General features: G+C 38.2%; 1 protein-coding gene across 5 annotated transcripts in view; it reads right to left on the bottom strand.

The window, feature by feature from the left end:
* MYRIP (myosin VIIA and Rab interacting protein) overlaps positions 1 to 21,233 on the bottom strand; it is a 194,671-nt gene that overhangs the window by 96,473 nt on the left and 76,965 nt on the right. For all 5 annotated transcript variants that reach the window (XM_089532736.1, XM_089532739.1, XM_089532738.1 and 2 more), the window contains exon 3: positions 10,447 to 10,668. In XM_089532736.1, coding sequence (XP_089388862.1) covers positions 10,447 to 10,668 — 222 coding nt within the window. The remainder of the gene's footprint in view (positions 1 to 10,446; positions 10,669 to 21,233) is intronic.

Raw genomic sequence — 21,233 nt, 5'->3', positions numbered from 1 at the left:
TCCGTGCATATGGCAGGCTGACTGTATTTGAAAAATAATTTTCACTTCTATCAAACTCAGGTATCCAAATCCACTCAATATACAGGATCTCCTTTGATGATCTATATAGGCAATGGCACTTTGAAACTAATTATAAAAATAAAAAACTATTTCAACAGAACATTCCAAGCTCAGGATCCATGTACAGTCAGCCCTCCTTATAGGCGGGCTTGCCTTCTACGGCTTTGAGCTTACACGGAAGTCAAGTCCCAGCAGAAGTAATGGGGCGCGTACCCACACCACTGTGTACACACGCTGCCATGGACACACATTGCTGCAAGCACGCACCCCATTATTTTCTATGGGGCTTGAGCATACACTCTTCCCCCCATAGACAGGGGAGGGGTCTGGAATGAATCCCCCACATATGGTGAGGGAAGACTGTATATGTTTCAATAAACATGGAATCCTGAATCTTTCTCAGCCTATACACAGGGAAGTCTTGTGTTCATTTTAATCACACTAAAATATTCCTATGCATGCACAAGGCTTATGATTGTGTCCATTATATTCTCTAGCAGGTGCTCATGATCTAGCTCATCACTATAAAAGAATAAGCAAAATTAGAATAAGCATTGGCCCTATCTAACATTTTCCTATTATTTCCATGTACGCACAGTCAGACATGACATGGCATGGCATGACACTATTACATTTCCTTGAAGAGCTTAATGACACAAAACTTGAAGTTGTAAAACTGATGACAAATTGTGCACTGTCCAGTCTGTGCACAAAAGCTACTAAGAACAGTAGCTAAATTGACAAGCATTCTTTGCACTTGGAAGCTTCCAAAGAAATTCATTTCCTGTAGATGTGAAACTGATAAAAGGGCTGAAGCCTGTTATCAGAAACCACAGATATTACAAATAAAAAACCTGCAAATGTAGGGGTAAAGCATGCCAATTTCACTGCACCTCTTCAAGATTCTGCTTACAGTTCAATAAATTTAAGCAAGATATTGAACAGTGTTCTGGTTTAAACATAATGATAAATGATGGTTTATTATTATGTGCAGGAACATTGCATTTGTGTGCTTCCCCTCCTTCTCCAATGTGGCTTCAAGTAAGAGATAGAAAAATCCTTTGTTGTTGTTGTTGTTAACCACTCTCAAGTCAATCTCAACTCATGGCGACCCCTTGGATAAGACATCTCCAAGACCCTCCATTCTCCACTCTTCTTCCCAGTTTCTGCAGGTTCATGACCGTAACCTCCTTAATTGAATCCGTCCATCTATGTTGTCTCTCTCCCATATCTTTAAGGGCGTTCCATAGCCTTTCGTTAACTATGCAATCAAAAGCTTTGCTGTAGTCTATAAAGCACATGCTGATTTTGTTTTGGAATACTTTGGTGTGCTCCATTAGCCATCATGTTTGCAATATGGTACCTAGTATCCCTTCCTCTTCTGAACTTTAGTTAACACATTTGAGCATTATATCCAAATTCTGAACCATGGTTAATTTCATTACACCACACAGTGTTAAAAATCATAGTTGGAAATGAGATTATTTCAATAAATGTAAGATATATCACAGTTTGGAACAAATTGCTAACGTGCTGTTAGTAAAACAAAGAAATAAAAGTGCCCAATTTTGTCCTTGTGATCATCTGGGGTTGGGGAAGGACAAATGAGCCTAAGGCTCAACCAGGAAATTCACATTATGTATAAATGAGGTCATTCTGCAATCAATACAGGTTGAGTCTCCCTTATCCAAATGGCTTAGGACCAGAAGTGTTTTGGATTCTGGATGTTTTTTTTAATGTTTGCATATACATAGTGATATCTTGGAGATGGGACCCAAGTCTAAACATGAAATTCATTTATGCTTCACATACACCTTACACACATTGCCTGAATATAATTTTATACATAATATATTAAGAAGTTTGTGCATGAAACAAAGTTTGTATACACTGGACCTTCAGAAAGCAAAGATGTCACTGTCTCTGCCATCCATGTAGACAATTTTGGATTTTGGAATATTTTGGATTTCAGATAAAAGAGATTCAACCTGTACTAGTAGTTTGTTGAAAAGGGTACAAGTGACACTGAACAGTGACACTGAGAAGCTTAAGTTACATCTCGCTGGAGAGGTGTTAACTGACAAAAATGAGCTTCTTTAATCTCGTTGAAGAGGCGGTGTTAAAAACATGTTTTTGCAGAATACATTTCTCCAAGCCTGTGCAAGATTTTCCAAAAAAACCCCAGACACTATTTTTCACTGAATCATATGCTGCAGCATCCAGTTGCCAATTCCCCCCCCCCCAAACTAATTACATAGACTTGAACATTAGCAAGGTGCAAACAAACAAACAAACAAATCCATCCACAATATTACCCACATCATGGCAACTCTAATTGTGTTCTTTGTTCAAAGTGATAAGATATAAAGAACTTCTAAGAATGTAACTGTTCTTTACTGAAAAAAAGAAATATTCAATGTGACTAGGTAAAAGCACATACTGTATGTATAATTTTAAGAATCAAATGCAAATTACTATCTAAAATTAAAATACATAAAACTTACAATTAACAATATATCGCAGGAAGTCTATAAAGGACAGAGGTATTTAATAATGTCCAGGAAGCACAAATATAACACCACAGTAAATATGAATAAAAACAGAAAATGGAGAGCAAACAAACAAACAAAAACAAAAACAACCAATTATAATTTGGTCATTTCATCAGCTATATTCAATTAAGATAATGCTACCAGTAATTACCAGAAGGAGAAAAGGTGTGTGTGTGTGTGAAAAAGGCATAATTCTAGTTAAATCAAGCAATTGCATGGAGGATTTTCAGATGACTTCGCACTCATCAAGGATTTATCCCGGAAAGAACCAGAAATGCACCAGCAACAAACCCTTCATGGGAAAATCCCGTAAATGGCTTCTCAATAGTACAATTGAAGCACAATGTGAAAGCTAATCGTGTTTCATTCACACTATTGGGGAAGGAACCTGGGGCCTTTAAAGTTTAAAGGGTCTGCATTTTGGCACAAGCAATTACCATATATATTCAACAATAAGTCGAGAAATTTATGCCCCAAAATGGACTCCAAAATCCTAGGTAGACATATACACGAGGCAATATGATAAAATAGTAAGCAGATGCTAGTAAAAGAGACTCACCAGAGGAAGGTTGACCAGGCAGAGTCTTTCCCTAAAAGCCCTTGTTTCCAGGCTCCACGTGGGAGCCCTGCCCCAAATGCTGCCAAGAGATCTCTCCCACCGCTGCCGCTTTGTTCTCCCAGGCAACTCAAGCGAATCTTTCCTTTGCCCATTTGGTCATTGGGGCTCCATAAAAAAACCAGACTGGAGACAATTACTGGGATCCGGGTTCTGATTTAAAGCAGCCCCTTCTTCCTTTTCTCCTTGACGGCCTCCCCCCCCCACCTTGGATGCCGCTCAGGATGCATCCAAGGTGGGGAGGAAGGTCAAGGAGCCAGGGCTCAGGATGCATCCTGAGAGGCATCCAAGGTGGAGAGGGAGAGTGGAGGATCAGCTCTGGCTCTCTGACCATCCTCCCAAACTTGGCATCTAATGTGGGGGGAAGGGGGTGCCAAGGAGAAAAAGAAGAAGGGGCTCCTTTAAACCAGATCCCAGTAATTGCCTCCAGTCTGGGAAAGATCTCTTGGCAATATTTGGAACATTAATCTCCTTATGCCCCTAAGTTGTTCCCTCGATTTATCCACGGGTCACATCAAATTCCCTGATTTTGGCCCCAAAAGCTGCCCTTGACTTACACACAGGGTTGACTTATACTTAAGTATATATAGTAGTTCCATTGCCAAGATTGGGTTTGCAGTGGATTTCAGTCTTTTTTGAAGTGTATGCTAACAGCACTGCATTGATTTCATCAGGTACTACATAGTCAAAGCAAAAAACATTGTAAAGAGAATCTGGTAAAGAGATTTCTTTTTCAGATTTTGACTCTCAACAGTAATTCATGCTTTGATAAATTCAGTGTTAAGATTGTAGTAATGTTCCTTATGTGGTACTGCCACCAATTAATAATCCAGAAGATGTTTTTGCTGTACAGCATCATACATTGCTTCCTGACAACTCACAACAGGACACTGGAATGAAGTTATGCCACTCTTGGACTGCACCCTTATTGTCTTTCTGCATAAATTTAAAGTAGATGTGGCAAACAGACCCATGCTACAATACTTTATTATTTCCTTTAAAATGAAAACCAAAGAATTATCACACTACAGCAAAATAAAATAGAAAATAATCTAATTGAACCTGAATTCTTAGAAACTAAGTATTCCACTGCACAAATCTGAGATCTGTATAGTTGTGTTTTCCCAAGGTTATTTCTGTCTTATACATATCTATCCCAGAGTAAATGGTATTTCTTGATCCTGTGGGAGTTGACATAGGAGCACAGCCTTGATAATATTTCTCCTGTTGCTGAACTATTCCTTATTAAGAGCTGTTTGTTCAATCATTACTTTCCTGGGCACTAGCCAGGTTCTTTACTTGCAAGCAGCAGAACAACGTAGAACAGAATATATCTTCCATATGGAAATCATGAGAATAAATTCATTCAATTTTATCTCGTGAATTAAAATAGCACACTTAACAGTAGAGATGTCTTGAAGTTGACAACCTGAAGCTGTTGCTGGCTGTGATCTAATTATTTTTAAATCTTCTGATTTTCAATTTATTTCAAATCTGTACTACGATATAACTACAAAATTGGATATTATCTTTCTATTCTACAAGAATGCATTTTCCAAATGAGCTCAGAATGCCAAGTTTTATATGCCAAAGGAAACCCCTAGCTTTTCCTCCACCAGTGACGTAACACAGTACTGCAGTGTAATATCCTTACATCTTTGCAACCGAGTTCTTTGAATTAAAAGTGAGTCTTCAGTATCTTCAGTGCTTATCCAAGGTTCTATTACTTTGGAATCAGACCACTAAAGACTTGCTTCATTTTTCTAAAAAGTGCCATTTATTTGCAAATACTGTAATGTAAAACATTAAATGTAAAACAGGATCCAATACTGTTCTCCATTAGCTTGCCAGATGAACAAAGGAACTACAGCATTCTTGCTGAGAGCAATTCGGCCATTTTGTTCAGCCTTGCTTTTAAGAATTGAAAGCCTCTCTTCTGTTTACTGGTTTTACTCAAATCTGATTTGCCTTCTCTCCATGTCACATATATCTTACAGGGGTATCCTAGATCTCACTGAAATACATTTCTGAATGCTTCCAGATATCAACCAACATCCCCCCCCCCCCTTTAAGAGTTAGTACCTCAATCAAATACACGTTGATAGATGTTTTTTTAGAAATAAGTAGAGTCAAGATAGAATTAGAAAGGATCTTGTTGGAAGTCGTTTTGACTAACAACTATCCCACACATTCTATGATTGTTTTCTATTGCTGCTCCGAAAGTATGGAATGATCTGCCGGAGGAGATCGCCACATTTCCTCTCTCACAGCCTTTAAGAAAGTTCTTAAGACCGATCTCTTCCGGCAGCCCTTCCCAACCTAGCGCCTCTCCCCATATACTGTGATTTATGTCTCCCTGTCTACAATTCCCTTAATTTTAACACTATTGTATTTTGTTTTTAAATGCCGATTATTTAATTGTGATTTTAGTATTGGGATGGGAGGTTGGGAAGGGACTAATTTTAAACTTTATTGTATTTTGTATGTATTTTTATTGTTGTAACCCTCCCGGATTCCTTGTGATTGGGAGGGCTATAAATCAATCATTTATTGTTGTTGTTGTTAGCAGTCAAAGCAACTCATTACAAATAATGACATTACTGATACCCTGTTTTAGGTTCTGCTTCTCATAATGACTGACCATATTCTTGATCAGGTATCTCAGTGTGTCAAGACAAATTTAGTCAAGGATGAGAAAATGTGTGAGTATTCCTTATATTTCCAGTAAATTACATTACTGGCAATTCTCCTTCCATACTGTTGTTCCTACCCAGTTCTTTCTCCTTTAAGATTCTTGTCTCCCTCTCCAACCATGGGAAGTCATGAAGCTCTTCTGCTTTATCTTTTCTCAGCATTTTATATGAGGCTCTTCAGCAACACCTCTGACTGTTTCCTCACAGATATGGACCCAACAGCATCAGTGTTCTCTTGACTTTCCATTATAGTAGTCCAACACTGATTACCTCATTGATTAAGCATTCAAAACTTCATTTGGGAAAAGTGATCATGAAAAGATAACACAAATAGTTTCCACATCTGGACAAATAATATTCACAAATGAAAAGAACAGAACAAATAAATTGCCATGGATCACAACAAAACAGTATTAAAACCTAACATGGCAAAGGCAGAAATAGTTATTTTCTTTCCAAAATCTTCTTTACAATATACATTCTCCATCACTGTTAATTATATTCCAATTTATCATTTTTGTCTTTTTCATCTCACAGTGAGGCTGTCGATTTCCCCTCCTCTGTAACACTGCAAAATCACAACTTTTCTTTCTGCTTCTTCTGGTAAGAGCAATGCCTTGGTTATTGGTTCCTCCCTCGATTATTGTAATTTTCTTTTGAATCTCCATTATCTAACCTTAGTCCTACAGTTTCCAGTCAACATTCTGCTGCTAAGATTTTTTTTTTTTTTTTTTTTTTTTTGGCACATCATTTTGATCATGTTACCCCAATTTTGATGTCTCTTGGCTACCCATTCACCCATTCCTTTTTGGATTTATTACAAGCATCTTATTTCAAAGGCTCTGTCTTTCAGCCCTTATTTCTTTTTATGAGCCTGCTCAAGATCTGCATTCTATGAACTCTAGGCTTCTCACTCAACCAAGGATTTCCTCCTTTTTCATGCACTGCTCCATACTCTTGGAATTGCCTTCCTGAACATTTGCAGACTGCTTCTTCCCTTCTTATTTTTAAATTTCAGTACATAATTTTCTTGTTTTCCAAAGTTTTTGAATTTTTAGTTTAATATTGTTTTATTATTTTGTATATTTTGATTATAAAGTGGCCTCTTCGTATCCACTGGGATTTGGTTCCAGGACCTCCCGTGGATAACAAAATCCATGGATGCTCAAGTCCAATTAAATACAATGGCATAGTAAAATGATGTCACTTAAATAAAATGGCAAATTCAAGGTTTGCTATTCATATTTTTTGAATACTTTCAAGCTATGGTTGGTTGAATCCATGCATAAAGAACCCGTGGATAAAGAGGGATAACTGTATGTATTTGCAAGCTTTGCTTTATATTATATTTTGAATTGTAACTGGATAATTTGTTATATAATTGTATATTATATTATATATATTTTTATTATTCATTCCTTCACTTTCTGTATGTATACACATATATTTTAGATTGTACACCTTTGGCAGGACCCTCTATTTTTGATTGTTTTACCTATAAAGCACCAGGTACGTTGAGGACACCATATAAATAACCATCACCAACAACAAGTATAATACATCTTTATGAATAACAATAACAAAACAAATCTTTATGTATATGGCTAGGGTGAGCAACACTTACTCTGGTTTACAGAAAATGCTAATCACAAAAGATCTCCAAATGCTAAGTTCTTTTGAAATAAGAAAACATTGCAAACTGCACAATTTAACCCCCTTTAAAAAAAAAGGGGGGGGGGTTAGATTCTCAGTCACATTTTGTTGTAGAACTCATGCAGAATTAAACCTGCAAAGTAGCCTATTATAACACTGTCACCTAAAGAATTGTAAAAAAAAAAATAAGTTCCGAGTTTTACAATACCGCAACGCACAGAGTTTGTTTGACAAAAATAGGTGGAACACAAATGGGCTGCTTTTATTTTTCCTTATAATGGAACTTATTCCCTGGTCCTTATTTTTCCACTGCTAAAAGTGATACTGTTTTTTAAAAAACTGCATTTGACTATCTTGGTTATAGTGCAAAAATTGTATTGTATTTTCACTTAAGTACGCTGCCCTGACATATACTGAACCACCATACAAGTTGTGGTAAATTTATTGTTAACTGCGCTTGAGCCAACCTTGACTCCTTGAGACCCTGTGGATGAGACATTTCCAAGACCTGTCTTCCACAGCTCTGATTAAGTCTTGTAGATTCATGCCTGTGACTTTTCTAATTGAGTCTAGACATCTGGCATACAGTCTGCCTTTCTTTCTACTATCATCATCCTTTCCTTAGTATTATTGCCTTTCATGATGTGGCCAAACAATGACAGCCTCAACTTAATCATTTTGGCTTCTAGAGACATTTCAGGCTTGATCTGTTCAAGGACCCAGTTGTTTGTCTTTTTGGCTGTCCTTGGAATCCTCAGCACTCTTCTCCAGCACCACATCTTAAATGAGTTGATTTTATTTTGGTTACTTTTTTATTCTTAACTTTAGTGCTCAAGTGAATATCTTTGCTCTTTAATGTTTTAGTATTTTAGCATTTTATAGTGTTGTGTTTTATCATTCATTTTCAATTGGATATGTTCTGATGTACTGTCCTTTGGTGAAAAGGGTATTATAAATAAATATCCTCCTCCTCCTCCTCCTCCTTATTATTATTATTTTGTCTAGATGTGCTGCCCCTCCAATTCCTAGTCTTTTTCTTATCTCTTCACTGCAGTATTCATTCTGATCAATGTTTGATCCAAGGTATAAGAAATCTTTATTTCTATTTCTTCATTGTCTAAATTGAATTTATGTAGGTCCTCTGTGGTCATTATTTTTGTTTTCTTTATATTCAACAGCAAGCCTGTCTTTGCATTTTCTTCTTTGACCTTCCTCAGTAGTTGTTCCTAGTCCATGATGTTTTCTGCTAGGAATATGGTGTCACTTGCATATTTTAAATTGCTGATGTTCCTTCATCCAGTCTTCCTCCCTCTTCTGAGTCTAAGCCTGATCTTTATGTGATGTTTTCTGCATACAAGTTGAACAAGTAGGGTGATAGTATGCATCGTTACCCGACCTCCTTGCCAATTGGGAACCATCCTATTTCTTCATATTCTGTTCTACCAGTAGCTTCTTGTCCTGAGTAAAGATTTCTCATCAGGACTATCAAATGTAGTGGGTCTCTGAGAGCATTTCATAGCTTTTTGTGATCAATGTTGTCTAAAGCTTTGCTTTAGGAATTCCTTGATGCACTCCATTAGCCATTGCATGTTTGCAGTGTTGTCCCTAGTGCCTCTACCTCTTCTGATCCCTGCTTGCACCTCTGGGATTTCTCTCTCCATGCATGGTTGACTACACAATTCTGTGTTGCAGAATTTTAAGCATAATTTTGCTTGCTAAATAGAAACAAAACGGGAATGGCAACTGCATTCAAAGCAAATACTGAACAAGGTCAGTTTGTAATGAAACTTTTTGTGTGACATATGCCTGTTAACAAACCATCCCACCACTTTCCAGTGGTCTAAATGCAAACTGCTAATCCTATCCAGAGTAGACCCTCTATATCAATTGCTGAATGGTAAGTCAATACGAATGTGAATTCAATTGTTTCAATAGAACAGCAATTGGGTTTAGGCTATTGTTCTTCCTGTTTATTATTTTGGCTAAAGATTTTTATTGTTATTTATTTTCATTGTAAACTCTACTGAGGTGTTTTTTAAAGAAAAAGCAATACAAAATGTTGGTCCAAAACACTGCAAAAATAATCCAGTCTGAGATTGCTTTAACTGCCTTGGCTCAGTGCTAGGGAATTCTGGGTACTGTAGTTTGTTCTGGCACCAGAACTCTTTGACAGAGAAGGCTAAATGTCTCACAAAACTACAGTTCCCAGAATTCCCTAGCATTGAGCCAGGGCAGTTAAAGCAGTCTCAAACTAGATTATTTCTACACTGTCTTTTGGACCATTATTAAATAAAATAAAAGAATGTATGTCTTTTCTCCCTTAATATTTGTAAGACAATGGCTAAAGAAAGTACTGTTTTAATATGGAATTGAAAAAGTATAGAAATAAAAGAAACTATTGCAATTTATCCAAGCTATTTCATTATGCTGCAGAACATCTATATCACGTTAAGGCAAGTATATTTTAAATAACAACCAGCAGCAAACAGAGAATGATGACATTCCATTTTCTCTGTCCATCCTCCACGATTTACCGATTTCTATTTGAACAGAACTACCAACTCCCTTAAGATCCTATAGCATGGATTTGTCAATTCATCAAAGCAAAACCAATTTATCAAAAGAAAGCAAACAAACCACACTAGTAGACGAGGTCAACATTGTTTTATGAGCAAAGCAAAATAGATGCACAGGAGAATCAATATGACTGGCCAGAGAAGCAATGGAGCTGAATCCACCCAGCAAAACCCCAGTTTTCCTGACGTCCTGTATAAGTATTTTCATGTCATTTCAGTGTTAATGGCTTACAATTAAAAAAGGATCAAAGGTATCAACTTTGCCATTTTCTGATATCAGAATTTGCAGCACTCACCTAGCTTGCTGGCACACATTGCAGAGCCAAGTTTTCTCCTTCCTCTGGTAGGAGCTGCAATTCTTGCAGATGTTGTATTTGCAATCTTGGCACTGTCGCTTCATGTTGATGAGAAAAGTAAAAGGGGAGCAGCAACGCATGCAGCAATGCTCATTAAATCTCTGTTGCTTGGAAAGGATGCTGCACTTGTCAACCTCTTCGTCAAGTTTCTGCTTCATTTCACTGGAGCCACAGTAGAAAGACACAAAAGGAAGGTAGAATCAAAATTAATGTTATACTAGGGAAAGAGTATTCAGTTCTCAGTTCCCTGGACCAGACATTCAAATAACTTTGATAAAAAGTGCATTTCTTAATTTGGTTAGGGGTTAACTACAGGGTAGGAGCCTAAGGGATGTGGTGGCTTAGTGGTTAAGATGTCAATTCTCATGATCGGAAGATCAGAAGGTTGGCAGTTCGAGGCCCAAGTGCTGCCTATCACTAGCCCCAGCTTCTGCCAACCTAGCAGTTTGAAAGCATGCAAATGCAAGTAGATAAATAGGTACCACTTCAGTGGGAAAGTAACAGCATTTGGTGCAGTCATGCTGGCCACATGACCACCAGAGCAGTCCTTGGACAACGCTGGCTTTTCGGCTTTTCTCTTTTGTGAGAGTTCACCTATCCTCATCCTCCAGTTGGCCTCCGACTCAGGAGAAAGCCAAGCAGTGGAGGAGCCTTGTAGGGCATCCTCCTCCACTGCCCAACCTCCTCTTCAGGAGAAAATCAGATAGTGCTTTGCTCAGCAAGCAATTGCCCATCCTCCTCCTCTGCTGCTCGACCTTCTCCTCAGAAGAAGGTTGAGCAGCACAGGAGCTTTGAAGTCATTCTACATCCTCGTGGACAACCTGAAATCCTTTGGTAGGCTGCATGCGGCCTCCAGGCCATGTGTTGTGCACACCTGGCTTAGGGGGTGCAGTGCAGGCTAGGTAGCACACACAGCTCTCTTTTTTCCACTTGCATCTGCTGCTTGAGACTGTAGCCTTACTCTGCCTATTGGCAGGGCCAGCAATGAGTGGAAGGTGAGGTTTGTAATGTAGGTTCATCAGGGCCATTAGCCCATTGTGGTATTAAAAACAGATCCTTGCCCCTGCTTTACTGGGGCAGACCCATAGTTAAGTCAAATGTGCTGCATTTCAGTTCGATCCTCAAACTCAGGGCCACAAAGACTTTATATCCAATGCTCCTGGTACATCACATACCAACATCCGTAAAACATCCTGTAAAAGATCCTGCAGGCAACACTCTTCATTAACAAAGGTTTGACATTAGGAGGCAAAGAAACAGCACCCAATCTTTTGTATTTCTTGTTGAATGTGAGGAAGCCAATGTAACAAATAAAAAATTATACACATTCACAGCTGAGCCAAATATATAATTGATGGCTATTGCAACTGTCAGCATGCCAAAGTTGCACAGCTTTCTTAAAAAGAGTAAGAAGCAACACAACTGTTTTGAGAGGAAAACAATTCAGCTTGCACCAAAACTAGAAGTATAAATGTGTCATATCATTCCCACATTAACTGAAACAGTCTTTTCTATGTTCATGAAAACTGATTTCAGTTTTAGGTAAAACAATTTCTCTACAAGAATACTTCATCCACTGTTCTGTATAACCTCTGTTTCGATGTTCTTTTAAATATTTCATTAATTTTTAAGATAAAAAACTTACAGATATACAAATATACATGACTGAAACAAAGTAAAATACAAACAACGCATCACAAAAAACACTAAACAATTCAATATGATTATTAAATAATTTACACATTCTACACTCATAACATTACCATTATTCCTAATTAAATTTAAGTCCAGCATTTGATTAACTAAACAGTCTCACTCCATATGTTACTTTCTCTTCTTCAGTTATTGGCATTAGATTGTCAGCTTTGCGGGTTAGCTATCTTGTTAAGGTAAATTTATACGTTTATCTACAGTTCAGAGGGTGACATTGCCAGCCACAGATGCAGGCAAAACGTCAAGAATAAATTCATCCAGAATGTGGCCACATAGCCCGGAAAACCCACAGAAAAATATATAACAAATCTTTTGTTTCTTTTATTGCATTATACGTACATATATCTATACATACACCTACACACACACTTATATATAAACACAAACCTACAGCCACACATGCGTATTTATGTTACGTTATTCTTTGACAAACCCCATAATCACAATATTGCCCCATTTCTGGGATAAGTACTTCCAGTGCTCTAAATATTTGTTTGATCTTTAATTTTGTATACTTCTACTTAACTTGTCATTTTGAATTACTTCATAAAGCTTCAATTCCCAATCCTCTGGTGAAGGCATTGTCTCTTTTTTCGATAGCTTGACATTAACCATTCTTGCAGCACTCAACATATGAAAAAGTACGTATTCACTCATGTTTTTTTCCACCTATTTGTTCATCTATCATATTTAATAGAAAAACCATGGGGTTTTTATATTTATTTTATATTAATCTGAAGCATTTTATCAATCATATGATGTATTTGAGCCCCAAATTTGTTCACCCTGCTGCATGTCCACCAAATATGATATAAAGTTCCATTTTCTTTCTAACATTTCTAGCATGTGTTTTCATAATTACCATACATTTTAGATGTTATTTCTGTGGTTAAATACTATCTATCATTTTTTTTACAATAATTTTCTTTCAGATCCTGACACATGGTAATCTCTTTGACCAAATTATCTGCCACTGTTCTAAGGTCTACCCAAAGTTGTTTTTTTACCATTGTATCATATTGCGTTTTATGGTCTCTTCTTCAGTATATATTTTATGGTCTCTTCTTCAGTATATATTTTCAGCAGGCTTTTACATAATTTTGACATTGCTGCATTGTTGTTTGATAGAATTTTTTTTTCTATTTCTGAGTTTGTGTTTCCTATTCCTTCTTGTCTGAATGTTTGTATTTCATAGGGAATTAAGATATTCCTTAGAAAAAGTTTTACCTGTTCCATGAAACAGCCATTCCATCATCACATTCTATAAATTCAGGGAAAATCCACTGATCATAGAGTCAGTCAGATGGATGAATAAACAGATATTAAAAATCTGCAACAAAGAAACTATATAGGGATAACTGGGCAAGGGAGTGGACTCTTTCTGTGTAAATACTTGAAGGTAATGAAGTATGCCTGTTTTGCAAGTCTGTTAAGTAACATTCTAGAACTAGAAAATTAAGCTACAGTTTTCCAGAACTGAAATTGAGGGAGACTGAACAGGTGACAGCTGCTTATTAGTGAAACAGATGAATAGAAGCTGAATGTCTACAAAATGGTCATTAATATCAAGTAACAAATACATTATTATGAAGCTCTGTTAATGTAATCCCTGTTTAAGTATGAACTGGGAACCTACATTAACATATTTTACATGCTTTTTACTGTTGTCACAGTGAGACATGCAATCACAGCTCACTGAGAAACAATATTAAAACTATCTTTAGGAATATAGACAGATCAGAAAAATTGATCCATCAGCTGAGTTGCAAAGGATGCACAAATATGTATTTGAATTTGTATTTGTATTTTTGTATTCAAGGTTTATTTCAAAATGGTTTCATGGCTGAGTACTGTAGTCATATGAACAATGTTACTATATGCGCAATACAACACCATTCATTCTACCGTTTCTTGGCGAAGGAGGGCATGTATCTTAATGTTTATGTTTGGTCTATTTTAAAACAAATATAATAGGACAGGAAAGAGTGATTATCATACACTTGTGCATTATGACCACTGATAGATATCTGCAAACACATGGTAGTTTGGGAATAGAACACTGTACATTCATTTCCAAATGAATCATAGGCGGGTTACAGACCGCCATTTAGTACGTATTCTATACGTACTAGGGTTAGGAAGGGGCGGTGCTTCCGCACCCCCCTAACCCTAGTACGTATAGAATACGTACAAGATGGCGGCGCCCTGTTCATACGGGCGCCACCATCTTTACGTATTAGACGCTGTACGTCCGAACATGTCGCGGCGCTAATGACGTCGCGAATGCGCCCCTGGCGCCTCGCGACGTCATTAGGTTCCGCAAGAAGAAGCTCCATTTTGGAGCTTCTTTTTTGCTCCGTAACGGAGCTGCACGGTTTGGCTGCGACGGCTCCCTTACGGAGCAAACGGCAGCGGCGGTCTATAACCCGCCACATTTGCTTTATTTTCTTCACTCTCAAAATAACATTTAGTCTTCTGTCAGAGAGCTCTGGTGCCACAATAACCTACGATTCTTAGGAATCCCTAGCACTGAGCCAGGGCAGTTAAAGTGGTCTCAATCTAGATTATTTCTGCAGTGTGTTTTGGACCTATGCTGTCTTTAAAGGCAACCTCACCATAATCCAGCCACGAGGTAACTAGTTTCTAGGTCACAGTAGCCATGCTATCCATGTGATGAAACTGTTGCAACTAGTCACTTCATGCCAAGTGACTTGCATTTCTAGCAACAAAGTTGGATCTAAATGTATCTCCAAACTTTCCCTAAGGAAAAACACATCCCTATTTAGAACTTGCTGAACACCAGTTCTCCAGATTCAAATATCATCTATCAACTGTACCTCTACAGCAAGATTCAGTCTCAGTTCAACAGATACCTCACTGAGTTTTTACACCCTCTTGGCAGTAGTTCAGTCAGCACAGTTAAGCCTCATTTGACGCAGACATCTAGAGTCTACTTTTTTGATGTAACCCAGGAGAAAAACATTTCTTTGTTAGCTTTTGTTATTGCTAGCAATTCATCATATCATCATGAAAGCTGTCATTGGCAGCTGTATATTATTTTGTTTTAAAATCCCACACCTAGCTGCTTCAACCAAATAAATGCTTGTAGTATTTTTGGAACTCATCTACAGAATGTCAGACACTGACATTGTCTAGTTGTGTAGAATATCATCTACCAACAATAATATAAAGAAAACATTTCTATATAAATGAAAGCAGAGAGGTCCTAAGAGAGTATCATTTCGAATAAAAGCAATGTTTGAAGCATCTGGCCAAACAATCAATACAATATATAGGTATATTTTTATTACTATCAGTTAAGTAAGTTATATGTGATGATACAGAGTTGCTAACATGGTTTTTGGCAATTATGAAAGGTTTCTTTATTCCCCTGTTCTCATGACAAATACTGTAAATTTCAATCTGCTATACAAGTCCCATAAACAGCCTAAGGAAATTATTAGTAAATGAAAGATCTATCCACAGGCCATGCAGAAATTCAAATAATGAACTATTCTGCAAAGGGAACTTCAAAAAATGGGAGCAAAAAGTTATCAGTACTTTACATTACTTCTTATAAAAAAAGGAACCATCCCTTGGTGAAAGGCAAGAGTGTTATTTGTTCTGGAAGCATTCACACCCCCTTTATATTCTCTCATCCATGAAGCCTTTGGTATGAGTGCAGTTACGCTGGATAGAATTTTGTAAGTTTTCTGGCACTGTTTTCCTTTGCTTCATCCTTTTCATCATTTGTTACCTATCCCTAAGTTTTACTCTCAACTTATCCACAAGTCCTATCTAAATCCGTAATTTTGACTCCCAAACCTGCCCTCGACTTATTCATGAGGTTAACTTATAGTCGAGTATATACAGTACTTCCTTCTTTTTTATTATATAATCATGATTATCAGCTTTAATAATCTACTCAACAGTGTGCTAATGGAATAATCAGATCATTTATTAAGCACTCATCACCTGTGGGGAAAGAAACCAACATGGAGCAATTCCCAGAGTGGATTTTAAAGGTAAAAGGTAAAGGTAGTCCCTTGACATGAATGTCTAATCGCAAAGCAACTATGGGGTGGTGCTCATCTTTGTTTGTAAGCCAAAGAGCCAGCGTAGTCCAAGGACTGTTCTGGTGGTCATGTGGCCAGCACGACTGCCCCGAAGGCTGTTAGCTTCCCACATAAGAGGTACCTATTTATCTACTTACATTTGCATGCTTTCGAACTGCTAAGTTGGCAGAAGCTGGGACTAGTGATGGGAGCTTATCCATCATGCAGCACTTGGGCCTCAAACTGCCCATCTTCTGATCTTCCAATCACCAGAACTGGCGTCTTAACCACTAAGCCACCGCATCCCTGGATATTAAAGAGTGGCTATTAAATTACACATTGACTGCACAATCCTATAGCCTCTTAGGTGGGAATAAGCTCCTCTGGGCTCTACAGTATGCGCCTCTGAATTGCTGTATAAAGCTACAATACTGAGTTTACTGACATGGGACCAAGGCCTATCCACTATGTTTGATGGAATGCACTTCTGAATAAATAAACACAGGATTGCATTGGTAAATTCATCAAGCAAGATTAATAGGAAGCAATTTGTAAATGCAAAACTTTTTTTTAAAGGTATATTTTGGGATAATCCAACAGTCCTTTCTCAAAGAAGGTCACTGAAACTAACAACCAAATTAAGTTTTATTAATATCAATGACTCTGCTTGTACTCAGGCTGGCATAGGGACAGGTGTGTAAATACCCATCTGTCCCTGCACCTGTCCAGGGATTGACCTGGATGAGCACCTGAGCCAGAAAAGCACAGGCTCAGCTTGCGCTATCTTGACCCATCTGCTCTGGGCCTCTGTGAATATACAAATCACCACTAATTTTAATCTGTCTTCAACTCTATTCTTGCCAAAAAAAGAAAGAAAGAAAAACATGCTAGTGCAAGTAGAACTAAAATTATGGTAATGGACTACATATAGAATCAAATCACTTGTGTATTTCCCCCCTAAAGCTCAGCCTAATAAATATACATAATGTTCATCATGTTTTTTATTTATTCTAATGTGTGCTTGGTAAAAATGCTGGAATTATAATAAAATATAAACACCAGTTAATCATTTTATGCAAATATGGCTAGATTGTATAGGGTTTGAACTAAAGAAATAAAACTGAATAGAACTGTATTGCTACAAAAGAGAGAGCCTTTAACATATGAAATGATAAAACATTAATTTCTTCTCTGCCAAAATCCCCAGATTTATGATTTAATCAACAGCACAGAGGGGAAATTTGTTAATGTTAAAAGAATTACAAGTGTGCTAAGGAGAGCTGTAACTTATGCAAATTGGACATACATTTTAAATTATGCATTGTGATTGTCACTAAAATCCCCCAAAGCGGCTGGAAGCCATTGTGACACTGTGATCCAGTAGTTTGGACTGGATTAAATTGAAGACAGAATAATCTGGCTCCTGGCAGAGGCTGACCTTTGACTGAGGCAGCAGCCCACTTTGGAAGTGGGCTGTGTGGTCACTGCTGTCTCAGCATGACTGAGGCCAAATCAGCCAAAGGTTGCTTCTTGCCACCTGTCTGCTTTGTCCTTGAGACAAGGAGTATTTTATGTCTTCCTTGTCCACTTTAAAGTTACTTAAACCATCTGCGGTCATTGTTTTTGTTTTCTGAATATTCAGTTGTAACCCTTGTATGCCGTTTCCTCCTAGATTTTCCTTTAATAGTCATTCCAAGTCTTTGATATTTTCTGCTAGTAGTGTGGTTTTATCTGCTTATTTTTAATTGTTAATGTTTCCACTTTTCTGCCTCCTGTTAAAGAAGTAATGCTCAGGAACACATCTACTTCATTAACTAAACATATCTGTAGATTAAATTTTTATACTTTAATGAAAGAAATAGGAATTCCGTTGAAATACATTAAATTCCTCCACAGATTCTTTCCTTTCCACACTGTTTTCCTTTCACCATTTCTTTAATAATTACAACTGGGCAGCCTTCACATTGAACATTAACACATTTCTTAAAGCAATTTACGTCAAGGCTTGAAAAGGTGTTATCACTGCACATCCCACCATGTCTGCCACCAAAATGTTGCAGCCTGCCAGCCAGGCTAGCTAGAGAATTTTAGAAGGTGAGGTTACATTTTCCAGGCTCTCTACAAGCTTCACTAATCAGCATCTTCAAATTCAAACCTGTCTTGCCAATTATTTAAATATCACAAATATCTTTATCACTTTCTTTTTTAGCCTTTCAGTGGCCTTTCAGTTTCCAATGTATTCCATTCTGTATATTTTACAGGGAGGATAAAATAGACCAGGCAGGATATGGGAGCTTGACTATCAATAAATAATGCATGCTGTGGATTGGCATCTGATGAACTGCAAAAAAGCATGGGATTCATGGACTTACCAAGACGAAGTAACTACTTTCCTGATGCAACTTTAATATTTCCTACTGAACAAATTCTGGCTGCTGACTACAGAACATACCATCTCAAACAGAAAAGCAATCCTTTTGCTGCATTCACAAGTAGTAAAAAGCCAACAATGAAATCCTCATAATTATAACTGTTGGTGACTTCCACAATTATACTGAGACAGTTTCTTTCAAATGTTTCTCCATTCAGCCCCCAAGGAAGGCACAGAATTTTAGGATTATACTTGGCTGAACTTCCTTTCACAATGCAAATTAATCAAACCTATTATTATACATTTTATTAATATTATACAGCTTCATCTGGTGCATCCTGGAATATGATGTGAGTGGAGCATATCTGTGCTGCACCATTCCCATTATGCCATCTCCCTGATTCCTTCTTGTTTCTATTATTATTTGTTGATTTAGAAGCTGGCATGGGATAGTGATAGACAAAAAAACTATCATTTATTAAACCACTGGTCCTTCTAAGGGGTGGAACAGACAGGCACAAAAGATCAGCCCAAGTCTGTTCCAGTTGGAAGCAGGTTGGAACCCTTCTGTCTACACACCTGCTCCCAAACCAGGTCATGGATTATTCATTACAGTGTTTTATAAGCCAAACATGCAAGCCAAATAAAGAGGCTTCTGGCCACCATGGGGGCATGGCGTTCAAATGATGCATGCCCCCCAAGCCTCTGGAAGCCACTCTAACACCATGATCTGGATCAAAAAGAAGCTAGAATAATCCAGCTTCTGGCAGTGGCTGACTTGGGACCACAGAGGCAGCCCATTTTAGAAGCAGCTGTGTGGTTACTGTGGTCCTGGTGCGATCACAGCTGCTTCGCACTGTTGTTTCAAAAAAATAGATTTTCTTCAGTTTAGTCTCTATGAAATGCACATTTACATATAGCACTTTACCCATTTGCTTTTCCTATTGTGTGTTATTCATTCTGATGATGGAAAATGTCATCTCAATCTTTTAATTGTTTCACTACTGGATACTTTTCCATTACTTACTGTCACTTTTTTGTGGAATGAAAAAACTTCAAAACTTAAAAGAAAATGGCATATAACTTGAAAACCTGCAGTAAAAGTACCTATAAAACTAACTTTAGAAAATAATTAGAAACCATTACTCATTTATTTATGACATTGGTTTTTAAAAGTAGCTTCATCATACCCTTCCCTCCCCTCTCAAGTAATTATTTGCTGGTAACATAGCTCGTAACTCATTCATTTCTAGCTCTGTGCAGGAGTCACAATAAGTTAAGATTGCAGAGATCCCATTGCCAATCACTCTCATTTGTAGTGGTAGCAGCTAAACAACTCAGTTGGTTGTGGGAGAAATAAGGCATGACACCAGCTCTTGAAAGTTAGGACTTCACGATAAAGAAGCCAGGTCCTGAACATATCTTGTTTACATGCTTCTGTTGTAAGGAGTGATCGGGTAGCATGTCTAGGGGGCTTTACAGACCGGCACTTTGTGCCGGCCTGGATACGTGCTAGGGTTGCCCGAGGGTGGCGCCACTGCACGCCCCGCAACTCTAGCACGTCGCGGCGGTGTGATAACGGCGGCGCCCTGTATACACGGGCATCATCATTATGACATCCCTGCAACGCTACAGGGCGCTTGGGGCGCCCTTTCAGCGGCACTGGAAGGAGCTCCAAAACGGAGCTCCTTCTTGGGGAGTGCCTTGTTCCCACAGCCACCAAACGGCTTCGGGAACGAAGCCAGGGGGGGGGGGGAAGGGGTCAGGCGGTCCCTTTCTCTCCTGGCACTGGCTCCCCAGGGTGTCCTGGGGCATGAAGCTCAAAGGACACCCCTTTTCAGGACCAGGGAGAAGCGGCATTTTGCCACTTCTCCCTCGTCCCGAAAATGCTGGATTGGGGCCTCTGGGCTGCCACTGTGGCTGCCCTGGCCCCAATATGTGGTGCAAAGGAGTGGCTGCAGGCCTCCCCAAATGGGCGGTCTGTATCCCACCACGGTAAACTGAGACACACCAATGTATACTCTAATGGGCTCCACTGGATCTAACTCTCCCAATGTATCATTAGCTTGACGTTTAGCACCATAATTACTTAACTTTCTATTTTGTTATGGAGTTTTGAAAGGCCTAATAAATTGTGTCAGTGGACCTACAGAAACACAGAATTTAAGTATACAGCAGCAATTCATTTGCTAAACATTCTGTATCAGTGGCTTCCTTTTGTTTAATTACTGAAAAATTATTGATTTATTTGCTTTTTCATTCCAAACCATGCCACAAAGTGTTTGACAGAGATAACACCCAACGTTCATGCACAGATAGCTGACTGCAGGTTCAGAATCTTAACTAAGCATTTTGAGAGACAGGAAGAAGGGACAAGATTGCACACAGTCAGATATGAATAGAATAATTAGATGATGAGAGTGTGTTTACAGGCTCAAGGACTAGTAGCAAAAGTTCTAAACTGTAGACATGGAATCCAATGTTCACTGTGGTTAAATTATGCATGCTTTTATGGTTGCTAAAAGGCTGATACTCCAAGGCTGGGGGTGGGGGACAGAATTACCTACAATTCAGTGGTCAGAAGATTT

The sequence above is a fragment of the Sceloporus occidentalis genome, unplaced genomic scaffold, assembly GCF_023333645.1.
Source record: "Sceloporus occidentalis isolate IW3139 unplaced genomic scaffold, rSceOcc1.0.p SCAF_7, whole genome shotgun sequence".
NCBI classification, from domain to species: domain Eukaryota; kingdom Metazoa; phylum Chordata; class Lepidosauria; order Squamata; family Phrynosomatidae; genus Sceloporus; species Sceloporus occidentalis.
The sequence above is the reverse complement of the archived record's forward strand: the minus strand, read 5'-3'. Positions and strand labels throughout refer to the sequence as shown.